Source organism: Watersipora subatra, chromosome 7 (assembly GCF_963576615.1).
Source record: "Watersipora subatra chromosome 7, tzWatSuba1.1, whole genome shotgun sequence".
NCBI lineage: Eukaryota > Metazoa > Bryozoa > Gymnolaemata > Cheilostomatida > Watersiporidae > Watersipora > Watersipora subatra.
The window spans coordinates 2,337,206-2,350,615 of NC_088714.1; the positions used below are offsets into that span (position 1 = coordinate 2,337,206).

Sequence of the window (13,410 nt, forward strand, 5' to 3'; positions counted from 1 at the left end):
CAGCATACATTTAGTTATTACTCTCCTCAGTCAATGATAAGCATTACAAAATGATGCTATCACAAAAGATGCCGACTTACTAATCAGCCAATGAATGGATGGAATAACGAAATCATTTATAGAGCATTACGAGCATCTACTGAGGAAATGAGAACAAGGTATCTATTCCATCAATTGGTCCATTTTGTGTTCATTACATTAACATCCTGAAAGATTAGTGTTTCTAGTTTCTCGTGTCTCTTCACTTAATAGCCATACGGCAGATGAGTCAGACCACCCTATATGTTATAATATTATTATTTGCTAGTATACGCTCTTGTAACATTCAATTTATAAGCACCTTTATGGCATGCCACTTATCTATTTATAGCTTTGCAAAAAATGCGCTTCAATTGTTTACAACTGTAGACAAAACAAACTTTTAAAAATTAGAAATATAATACAATATTATCTACAACTAAGTATTTTTGAATATACACTGTTAAGATTGTTAAACTTCTCTATCTAGAAAACCATATTATAACATTTTTAAACTTGCGGCTCACAAAAGCGCATGGAGAGAACAACTCCAGCACAACAGAAGAAATAACTAGACATACCGCTTGAAGCAGGTCTGTTGATTCCATTGGCCACAGGCCTGCGCACTGTCATGTAAGACCTAACACTGCTGTTGGCAGCATTGACGAGCCTGTCATTGCTGAGATAAGGGTTACTTTTCATAGATACCTAAAATGTAATCAAAAAATAATTTAGGACTTTCAGGCCTCACCCGAGATAATTCGGGAATTTGTTTTCCAATCTGATCATACACCCGAGTTAACTCGGCAGCGTATTTTTGCTTTGTTTTTTTTTTGCACTTTCAATTTATGAAGCATTACAAAATTTTGGTCGACTTGTGCGTAACATGTTTGCAATATAATTCTAAAGTTTCAAATTAATTGGATAATTATTTCTTAAGATATCACCAAAATATTGAGAGCACTTTTCGCCAACTAATAAAGGAAAAATGGCTGCTGACAGAGCGTTAGTTTCTGATGACACACTGATGGAAGTACTTGGTAATGAAAGATTAAGAATAGACAGAGCTAAAAATCTTCTCTTCAGCAACAAGAGCTTTACACTACAACTATTATCTTTTCTATTCATAACAAATATACACACTTTATCAGACTCGGTGTACTGCAGTCATTGGTTCTTCAGTTATCACTTCTTGGAAAGGGTGTGAAAAAACTATTTACTCGGTTTGAGTTGTGTTTTTGCAACATAATATTCAGATCAAAAGGGATTGAGCTATTCTAAGTGCTTTCACAATCAATAGAAAGCTATTAATACAGTCTAGGATCATGGGACAGGCTTTTAAACACAAGACTAGACTTGAAATTGTGAACATTCTCATTGCCAAAGGAGAGATACGGTCAGTTGAACTTCTACTCGTGATTGCTTTAATATGCAAATTTCCTATCTAACCATTAGAAATATGAACAAGTACTGTATTAGATTCCACGGCCAAATAACTTCTGGTATGCGATGTTCAAAGCTTTTTGAAGCATCCAAATTTCAAAAATTTGAGCAAAGAACCTGAAAATGAAAATTTTTAAGAAAGGGTACAAAAATAGGAAATATGAATAGGATAAAAGGTAAATACGACAAGTCACATTAAATTTGATCTAGTCTCAGTTACAGCAAGTTACTGTGTATCTCTATCCTCTGAACCTTTATCTCCCGAACCTTTAGCCCCCAAACCTTTAGTCCCTGAACCTCTATCCCCGAACCTTTATTTCCTGAACCTTAATCCTTTGAACATTTATCTCCTGAATCTACGCATCAATCAATCTATACTTCCATTCACCTGTCTCTAAGTTGAGGTACCAATAAAACTAGTTTATTCTACTAATTGCTTTTTCGTTAATTTATTTTCACATCTCACTTATATAATACATTTGTTGATTTCTAAGTGCAATTTCTGTGGTATTTGGCAAGGAATCATAGCAAATTATCGAGTTGCAAAATGACTTGAACAAATCAGCGTTTGTTCATAAGGGAATCCTTGCTGCAACATACAATGGTTTTAACGTAGTAAATGGATCTCAGAACAAATTAATTTGGGCTCAGAGGCTTGACTCAACTGGAAAGAAACAGTAAATTATTATTTTTATACATATTCTACTGTCAAGTCAGTTTCTCATACTCTGTACTATGTATTCCTACAGTATGATATAATCACCATTGGGGCGCTTACCTGGTTTTGACTGTACATCATTCTGTTCACATCTAGTTCCAGGATTCGGGGTGTGTTTATGAGGTTCTGATCACCAGTATTTCCAGCTGGCACAGATGCAGATAGGTTCCATGTACCACCTGTGATATTTTAGATTTAAATGCATCTCTTTCCAACTGTTTACTTCTAAGCCAAATGAAGGTCGTTATTCCATTATCAAGAAGCACATAACTCCACACTATTAGAGTAACATTCAAAGGAAGCATTTTAATTGTATGCTGCAATTGTGTATCTTAAAATATTTGCTTGAACCAAAGGCAATAGATTTGTCATAACACATGCATGCACGTCTCAGCAGCTTCAAATAAAACGAGTACACGCACATATGCAGACCAGATGACTGCAGAACAAATAAAATCAAGCAAATCATGGTATTGCTAAAGACAAAATTATATTATAGCAGCCACCACGAACCTTCCTTCTGCTCTGGTAGTTGATTTACAAACAGAGAGCTTTCTAAACAAATTAAATATAACCATCAAGGTACTCAATATTAATTTCGACTGCAATCGATGACAGAGTTTCTAAACATAACATGACATAACATGAATCTCGACAAGATAACTTTTGTGTGTTTTAATTGTAAAGTATGACACACACCTGTAGACTTGGGGGTGCGACTTGCCCAGCGAGTCGGCGCTGACTCTTTAAGGTGAGCTGTTGTTTTTTCCTCATTTGACGGCTCCGGCTGAGAAGGTACAGGGACACCCAACCTTTGGGTAGGACCTTCCTCTGTCTTGTGTATTTTGAGATTCTTTGGCGAGATCCTGGAACAGATATGTAGTTAACTGGTATATTGGAAAATAGAAAAGAGTTAAAGTAGGTGTTCATGATATAGGACAAGGGAACTAAAGAGTAAGAGCTTCCAATATAGCTTAGGTCTACTTAAGAAGTTAGGAAAGAAGATATGGATATGTACAAGATTCTATATGAGTACATAGGTACGCACGATGCTCTATATGAGAACATACATGTAGGTACATATGATGTTCTATGTGAATACATAGGTACATATGATGCTCTGTATGAGTACATTAATAATACGACGTTCTAGGTAAATACATAGGCATGTACGATGCCCTGTTTGAGTACATAGGTACGTACAATGCTTTGTATGAGTACATAAGTATGTACGATGCTCTGTATGAGTACATAAGTACATACGATGTTTTATGTGAATACATAGGTGCGTACGAAGTTCTATGTTAATACATTGATATGTGCGATGCCCTGTATGAGTACATAGGCATGTACAATGCTCTGAATGAGTACATAGGTACATACGATGCTCTGTATGAGTACATAAGTACGTACGATGCTCTGTATGAGTACATAGGTACGCACGATGCTCTATATGAGAACATACATGTAGGTACGTATGATGTTCTATGTGAATACATAGGTACATATGATGCTCTGTATGAGTTCATTAATAATACGACGTTCTAGGTAAATACATAGGCATGTACGATGCCCTGTTTGAGTACATAGGTACGTACAATGCTTTGTATGAGTACATAAGTACGTACGATGCTCTGTATGAGTACATAAGTACATACGATGTTTTATGTGAATACATAGGTGCGTACGAAGTTCTATGTTAATACATTGATATGTGCGATGCCCTGTATGAGTACATAGGCATGTACAATGCTCTGAATGAGTACATAGGTACATACGATGCTCTGTATGAGTACATAAGTATGTACGATGCTCTGTATGAGTACATAGGTACATACGATGCTCTGTATGAGTACATAGGTACGCACGATGCTCTATATGAGAACATACATGTAGGTACGTATGATGTTCTATGTGAATACATAGGTACATATGATGCTCTGTATGAGTACATAAATAATACGACGTTCTAGGTAAATACATAGGCATGTACGATGCCCTGTTTGAGTACATAGGTACGTACAATGCTTTGTATGAGTACATAAGTATGTACGATGCTCTGTATGAGTACATAAGTACATACGATGTTTTATGTGAATACATAGGTGCGTACGAAGTTCTATGTGAATACATTGATATGTGCGATGCCCTGTATGAGTACATAGGCATGTCCAATGCTCTGTATGAGTACATAGGTACATACGATGCTCTGTATGAGTACATGGGCTTTATCATGAAAATGCCAGATTCTTGCTCGAGTTCCTCCAGAGAAGCCATCAGATCAGATGCAAGTTCAGATCGTCTTTCTGCAAACTCATCCATTTTGTCCATCCATCGTCTTGTTCTCTAAATCAAGGCAATCGTTGCTTTGAGCTTATCGCACAAAGCTTGAATACAACTAGATAGAGTAATGTTTTCTAGCAGCAAAGTCATCAAAGATTCACTGCGCTCAACAGTATCGCACATGACATGACTTACCATTCCTCTAAACACATAAACATGCAGTTTTATATTTTGATCAATGTCCTAGGAAATAGCACACTAAAAATGTAAGAGACTAGATTAAATCAAAAATTCTTCAAGTCTTAACTAATGGCAGCCATCTATCTATATACATAGTTCTCAAAGTTTGTGTTAGTGTGTGCGTGTCTGTGTATGTCCAGCTATAGCTGTTAAAATCTAGGGATTAAAATTCCGCATTATGATGGATTTGAGCTCACAGAGATTGCAACTGCAAGTTTGTTATCCACGCGCTCTACCGCTGAGCCATACAAAGCATATTGATACAGTCATTATCATATACCGTGTAGTGTATGCACACGCTAAATGACGTATTATTTGAAACTATGAATTCTATTAACTCTATAAAACACGATGCTTGTCGTGTTTTTTTGAACTTTTATTTTCGGTTTTCCGTAAGGTTCAATTGCTATATTGCGGTCAAGGCCAATTATTTTCAAGCAGACTACTGTATTATCTCCATAAGAAGAGCCTCGACATTCGTTCTCCATTCGATCAGACAAAGATAGTACGATATCTCATTTTTTATTTGTACCAGTATCAAGAGGTACCAATATCGTCGCATTCAAAGTTTTGATGAATAGCTTCTGGTGAAACAGTACCTAACCTTTTTCTACACACACGCGCGCACGCACGCCCACACACATGCCAATCTTTAATGGCCCATGGGACTACCAGTGTACTAAAAACATACATGTTCAAACTTTCCGAAATGCTATAAATAGATGTACATATATAATATAAACTTAATTAAATTAATAGCACACACAGAAATAAACAAACACCTTAATTTAAAAGTTAGAACGGTCAATGTTATATACATGTATGTTGATTAAAAAAAACTGTCTGCTTAAAAAGATTTGTTATTACCTGTGCAACGCATTCAACTAGTAATATTATAATATGAACAGCTGCTCATATATATGTATGCGTATATATGTATGCATATATATATATGCATATAAAATATGGCCTGCTATCTGTTTACGAGACATTTTTGTAAACACAACATAGAATGACGAACAAAGCAATTATAAGCTTAGAATGAATATGTTAGAAAGTCATGATTCACATTTAAAGTGAAGAAAAAGCTAAAGAGCATTAACTAAATGTATGTTGGACTTTCATCATACTCCTTATAGATGTGCAATTATTTATAAGTTGACAAACTTTATGGCAGTATGGGAGCCAATAAGTGAGCACATCGCTTGTGTTTTCACACCAGGTGACTAACAGCTGCTCAATAACAATGCAATCTTCCAATATTCTGCTGCTGTGGATAAAATGTATCTAATTTGCTTTTGTGGATTAAATAATTTAACTTTTGTTAGAGAGTGTTGGCAAATAATGCTATTAGACTATCAGACGACAAAGCTCGAGATACCGACTGCGTAAAGTAATTAATGCAGCTAACAGTGTAGACACAGAGGGCAGTACGCACAATTTACTGACAGTCACTTACGAGGTTTTGCAGGCTTTCCATTCGCTCAAGCATATCTACGTCACTGCTGTCAAAGTTATGTCTGTTCTTGATGGTCTCTGCAATCAGCAAACAACAGTAACAGCAAAGAATAGAAAACCTTTAAAAAAGAATAAAACTACAGCCGGGTGGTGCACTCTTGAAAACAAGGTCATAACAAAGAGTGAAAACCAAAGCTATCTAATCCTTGTTGAGCATTCATAAAATACCAATTTCAAAGTGCAGAGTCACTGCACTTTGAAATAGTCACTATCAAGTAGTCACCATCAAGTAGTCACTCTGAAGTACTCACTCTGAAGTAGTCACTCTGAAATAGTCAATCTCGAGTAGTCACTCGGAAGTAGTCACTCTGAAATAGTCACTCTTAAGTAGTCATTCTAAAGTAGTTACTCTGAAGTAGTCACTCGGAAGTAATGACTTGGACATCGTCAAGTATTGATAAAACTTTAACACTGGCATCCAAATGAGGTGCATCACCCGACAGCAAATTCAAAATTACAGAGTATGCATGCTACTAAACCAACTTTACAAAAACCCTTTAATGCTATGAGAAACATTTTTTGAAGGACCTCGGCTACATCATGGTCACTACAATAGAAAATATCAAAAGAAAAAACCTTTCAACAAACTATCGTGACAACCAAGTAGAGCCAACACCTACCAAGAGTAACTTATAACAACTGTTAGATGACTGGAGTGTTTAAACAGAGTACTTAAAGGTGACTGTAAAAATGCTTTTGCTGTCGAATCTTTGAAAGAAAATTGTAACAAAAATAGGCATGCGTATTAGCTAATTTATGCCTGCAATTTGTACAGCGTAATTTGTTTAGCTTAGAATTTAGCCAAGAGACTTCACACGGAACACCGAATGGTAGAGCTTGGCAAATCTGTTTCCTGTTGAAGACTGATTATAAGCAAATCAAAATATGCACCATGAATATGGCCAAAACTTTACACTAACAAATGAAAAATTTAAAATTGTTGAAAAACAGATGTGCTCTTTTCTTGGTCAGTTGGCTACATAAAACTCTTTAATCTGGCAAAGCTAGGTTCCCATCAGCTATCATAAGGTCAGCTGATCAGGCACCTAGAGTTGCTAGCCGCGTGTATGACAGACACCCGCGTTGCTACTGTGTGTATGATTTTGTCAGAAGCAATTTGAAGCCTAGAAAGTCAGCTAGCATGAGTACAGTAGTCGACTAACCTTTTGATGAAACTATCATAAGAACATTGATAATTCTGGAAAAATCACAGCGTTTTAAACCAAGATTAATTCGGTTAAATCGGTTCCTACCTTCAATTCTTATCATGTTTCTATGGTGAACATATTTCTTGACTAGCTCAGAGAATCTCTTGGCAGGAAGTGAAATATATTCATCCATTTTGTCAACTGCTGCCTGATACTTGTCTTCTGTTAGTTTGTTGTTATTCAAGGCACGCTTTAGATTTTTGGCATTTCTTTCCGCATCCAGCCTTGTGAACATGATAGCGGATTCCTGATCCTGCAACGGGAGTCAACTCATTAAAAATTGAACATGTATCCATTAGTTTATAGTAGGTACACTTGTGAAACCAAAACTATCTACAACATGTGAGGCACCAGTCATCTTAGACACAATGAACTGTCTACAACGTGTGAGGCACCAGTCATCCTAGACACAATGAACTGTCTACAACGTGTGAGGCACCAGTCATCTTAGACACAATGAACCGTCTACAACGTGTGAGGCACCAGTCATCCTAGACACAGTGAACTGTCTACAACGTGTGAGGCACCTGCCACCCTACACACAGTGAACTGTCTACAACGTGTGAGGCACCTGCCACCCTACACACAGTGAACTGTCTACAACATATGAGGCACCAGCCATCCTACACACAGTGAACTGTCTACAACATGTCAGACACCAGTCATCCTAGACACAGTGAACTGTATACAACATGTGAGGCACCAGTCATCCTAGACACAGTGAACTGTCTATAACGTGTGAGGCACCTGCCACCCTACACACAGTGAACTGTCTACAACATATGAGGCACCAGCCATCCTACACACAGTGAACTGTCTACAACATGCGAGGTACCAGCCATCCTAGACACATGCCAGCAAATAGAATGCAAGCACAAAAGAACTAGGTGGTGTATAACCAGTGGCAGTGAATGACACCAGCAAGCTGGTGAGTACATATACAACAGCGGGCGACAGAAACGATAACAACGAGGAATCCATTTTCAGTGTGGAAGAGCCTACAGATCTTGAGTTGGAAGTAAAATGGAAAAAAAAACTTTATTCAGACTTTGGATTCATGATTGTCCAAAGACAACAATGACCTCCTGTTACAAAATGGCCTCCCAAGTAGAAACACAGAGATGGCAGATATGCAATTTCCTTTATAGAACACCTTGCATATAATTGTTGCATATAATTACTTTGAATTGACAGAATAAAGAAAGATTATGGTAAACAGTTGAGAAGGTGAACACAGTTCAGAAGCCGTAGGTAATACACTACCTATATCTACCTTTATACAGTGTGATATGAGAACCATAAAAGGCACATTTTCTGACTATATATGCCTGACAAAGCCTACGACTTTACAATCGTAGTTAATAACTCCAGAGAAATAGAGCCATTTCAGTTTAAAAAGATGACTAAAACATACACTCTGCTCTTCCTCTCTTTCTTCGGCCTGCTCCTTGACAAGAGCGAGTTCCCTCGTGAGACCAGCAACTGTGTCCTGTAGCTCCATGACCATGGCTGTATGGTGGCTGCAGTAGCACAATACAAGTAAGTTTTGAGAACTTGCGAGTACCTATCCTAGTACCGGCTTGTGACTCGTTAAATCCTCACGACAGCATTTGAAATATCTCCTGAGTCAGACATTTACTTCATATGATTAACTGATATCATCGTAGACTAGTGAAATCTCAAGCTATTAAGTTGAAAATTACCAGTTACTACTTACTAGAAATAAAAGCTACATGCATCTAACCACGAATAGTGAAAATCATTTTACTTCATTATGTTCCAGTTTATTACTATTATTTATTTTAATTTGTTTTCAAATAAAGTTAAATGACAAGAAAGTTGACCTCAACACAAGTTTCAGCCTGTTATTGAAGAAAATGCAGAAAAAAAGTAATTTTAACTTACTTTAGGTCTGCTTGACGACCTTCCACTTCTGCCTCTAACTGATCACTCCTGCAATTCATAATTGTCAATATGATGGCGAGACAACTCCAAACTGTAAATTAACTAATTGTTGATTAGACAAACTATTCTGCATAATTAAGGTGATACATTTTATAAACATTTTTGTACTTAAAAAACTATGACATGCTTCTGATTATCCATACTTAGAGCGATTCAGCTTTGCAGATAACTTGTATGTTTGTTTCAACTCATTGTGAAGATAACTCTTCCAAAACAAAGAGTTATCATCAAGTTAACTTTTTACCACCACACGACTGCAATCAGCTGTCAAAAAATAAAAGTAACAAATCAGTAAGTAGGAACAACGACGTTAAAGACTTTAATTGGTTAACTCAACGCTGATATATACATAACTCTGAATATAAAACCTTGTGATAGAGATATTGAGCTCTCATATTAATTTCAAAGTTCTGACAATTAGAAAGAAACCAGAGGATTGTAAGCTTCTTAAATTATGATATTTTTAACATTTGTTGGTTGAGCTGAGAGTCTTCTTTAACACTGACAGCATATATACCTCCCTTCAAACAGGACACTCAGAGTTCAGTTAATAGCCTTGTTAGTAGCTGTTAAAAATGTTAGTAACCTAAGGATTGTTACGATCACCTACTCACATAAATTAAGAATAACTTTGTGAAATTTAGCCTCAAATGCTTTGAAAGCATATCTTTGCAGTGAATTTAGAATGGTTTATTTTTCTGTAAATGCTAGCAGCGATATTATATCGTTAGCTGAGCAGCAGAACATTCAGCATCAGAACCACTTACAGTTTCTGCACAGTCATCTGAAGTTCTGTCATGGTGGCAGAGTCAGCAGGGGTGGTCTTCATGCTCCTCGGGCTCATGCGTCTCGGTCCACTAGATGAATGCTTTTCTGCTGGACTACCTGTGGGTGGCATGGGAGCGAGCCCATAGCTGTTGGCTCTGGAGGCGGGATCTCCTGCATACGAGGTCGCGCGCGAGACGACTGATGAGACATTGTAGTCCTGCACAAAATTTGAAACGACGTGAAAATATATTTGAGCAACCTTTTCTTGACTTCATCTTTGCCCGACTAAAAGCCAAGATATTCTGGATATCTTTATAAAAATTCAAATAGAATTGGTTACCTTTAGAAAACATTAGTTTAAAAATCATAATAAAAATAAATATGTAGCGAGGTAACCTTGCATCACCACTATGTAAGACCGCAACAATGAACTTTTGTTTCCTTTTGCCCGCAATTCAAGATGCTTGCATTTGGGAGAGAGTGTGAGAATAGTAAGTCATTAATAATAATGGAATATTATAATATCATCAGTGTAATCCGTAGAGTAAAGCTGTCACCTAGTCTAAACACATATGTACCATCTTATTATTCAGTGTAATCCGTAGAGTAAAGCTGTCACCTAGTCTAAACACATATGTACCATCTTATTATTCAGTGTAATCCGTAGAGTAAAGCTGTCACCTAGTCTAAACACATTGTACCATCTTATTATTCAGTGTAATCCGTAGAGTAAAGCTGTCACCTAGTCTAAACACATTGTACCATCTTATTATTCAGTGTAATCCGTAGAGTAAAGCTGTCACCTAGTCTAAACACATTGTACCATCTTATTATTCAGTGTAATCCGTAGAGTAAAGCTGTCACCTAGTCTAAACACATATGTACCATCTTATTATTCAGTGTAATCCGTAGAGTAAAGCTGTCACCTAGTCTAAACACATATGTACCATCTTATTATTCAGTGTAATCCGTAGAGTAAAGCTGTCACCTAGTCTAAACACATTGTACCATCTTATTATTCAGTGTAATCCGTAAAGTAAAGCTGTCACCTAGTCTAAACACATTGTACCATCTTATTATTCAGTGTAATCCGTAGAGTAAAGCTGTCACCTAGTCTAAACACATTGTACCATCTTATTATTCAGTGTAATCCGTAGAGTAAAGCTGTCACCTAGTCTAAACACATTGTACCATCTTATTATTCAGTGTAATCCGTAGAGTAAAGCTGTCACCTAGTCTAAACACATTGTACCATCTTATTATTCAGTGTAATCCGTAGAGTAAAGCTGTCACCTAGTCTAAACACATTGTACCATCTTATTATTCAGTGTAATCCGTAGAGTAAAGCTGTCACCTAGTCTAAACACATTGTACCATCTTATTATTCAGTGTAATCTGTAGAGTAAAGCTGTCACCTAGTCTAAACACATTGTACCATCTTATTATTCAGTGTAATCCGTAAAGTAAAGCTGTCACCTAGTCTAAACACATTGTACCATCTTATTATTCAGTGTAATCCGTAGAGTAAAGCTGTCACCTAGTCTAAACACATTGTACCATCTTATTATTCAGTGTAATCCGTAGAGTAAAGCTGTCACCTAGTCTAAACACATTGTACCATCTTATTATTCAGTGTAATCCGTAGAGTAAAGCTGTCACCTAGTCTAAACACATTGTACCATCTTATTATTCAGTGTAATCCGTAGAGTAAAGCTGTCACCTAGTCTAAACACATTGTACCATCTTATTATTCAGTGTAATCCGTAGAGTAAAGCTGTCACCTAGTCTAAACACATTGTACCATCTTATTATTCAGTGTAATCTGTAGAGTAAAGCTGTCACCTAGTCTAAACACATATGTACCATCTTATTATTCAGTGTAATCCGTAGAGTAAAGCTGTCACCTAGTCTAAACACATTGTACCATCTTATTATTCAGTGTAATCCGTAGAGTAAAGCTGTCACCTAGTCTAAACACATTGTACCATCTTATTATTCAGTGTAATCCGTAAAGTAAAGCTGTCACCTAGTCTAAACACATTGTACCATCTTATTATTCAGTGTAATCCGTAGAGTAAAGCTGTCACCTAGTCTAAACACATTGTACCATCTTATTATTCAGTGTAATCCGTAGAGTAAAGCTGTCACCTAGTCTAAACACATATGTACCATCTTATTATTCAGTGTAATCCGTAGAGTAAAGCTGTCACCTAGTCTAAACACATATGTACCATCTTATTATTCAGTGTAATCCGTAGAGTAAAGCTGTCACCTAGTCCAAACACATATGTACCATCTTATTATTCAGTGTAATCTGTAGAGTAAAGCTGTCACCTAGTCTAAACACATTGTACCATCTTATTATTCAGTGTAATCCGTAGAGTAAAGCTGTCACCTAGTCTAAACACATTGTACCATCTTATTATTCAGTGTAATCCGTAGAGTAAAGCTGTCACCTAGTCTAAACACATATGTACCATCTTATTATTCAGTGTAATCCGTAGAGTAAAGCTGTCACCTAGTCTAAACACATATGTACCATCTTATTATTCAGTGTAATCCGTAGAGTAAAGCTGTCACCTAGTCCAAACACATATGTACCATCTTATTATTCAGTGTAATCCGTAGAGTAAAGCTGTCACCTAGTCTAAACACATTGTACCATCTTATTATTCAGTGTAATCCGTAGAGTAAAGCTGTCACCTAGTCTAAACACATATGTACCATCTTATTATTCAGTGTAATCCGTAGAGTAAAGCTGTCACCTAGTCTAAACACATATGTACCATCTTATTATTCAGTGTAATCCGTAGAGTAAAGCTGTCACCTAGTCCAAACACATATGTACCATCTTATTATTCAGTGTAATCTGTAGAGTAAAGCTGTCACCTAGTCTAAACACATTGTACCATCTTATTATTCAGTGTAATCCGTAGAGTAAAGCTGTCACCTAGTCTAAACACATTGTACCATCTTATTATTCAGTGTAATCCGTAGAGTAAAGCTGTCACCTAGTCTAAACACATATGTACCATCTTATTATTCAGTGTAATCCGTAGAGTAAAGCTGTCACCTAGTCTAAACACATATGTACCATCTTATTATTCAGTGTAATCCGTAGAGTAAAGCTGTCACCTAGTCTAAACACATATGTACCATCTTATTATTCAGTGTAATCCGTAGAGTAAAGCTGTCACCTAGTCCAAACACATATGTACCATCTTATTATTCAGTGTAATCCGTAGAGTA

The 13,410-nt window shown here is 36.6% G+C and overlaps 1 protein-coding gene across 1 annotated transcript in view; it reads right to left on the minus strand.

Annotated features, from left to right (window-relative positions):
* Positions 1 to 13,410, minus strand: part of LOC137399732 (myosin-11-like) — a 31,936-nt gene that overhangs the window by 7,529 nt on the left and 10,997 nt on the right. Inside the window, exons 9-17 of the mRNA XM_068085944.1 lie at positions 10,161 to 10,378; positions 9,334 to 9,381; positions 8,843 to 8,948; positions 7,474 to 7,681; positions 6,162 to 6,238; positions 4,383 to 4,525; positions 2,879 to 3,045; positions 2,240 to 2,358; positions 600 to 726 (exon numbers count right to left, since the gene is read on the minus strand). Coding sequence (XP_067942045.1) covers positions 600 to 726; positions 2,240 to 2,358; positions 2,879 to 3,045; positions 4,383 to 4,525; positions 6,162 to 6,238; positions 7,474 to 7,681; positions 8,843 to 8,948; positions 9,334 to 9,381; positions 10,161 to 10,378 — 1,213 coding nt within the window. The remainder of the gene's footprint in view (positions 1 to 599; positions 727 to 2,239; positions 2,359 to 2,878; positions 3,046 to 4,382; positions 4,526 to 6,161; positions 6,239 to 7,473; positions 7,682 to 8,842; positions 8,949 to 9,333; positions 9,382 to 10,160; positions 10,379 to 13,410) is intronic.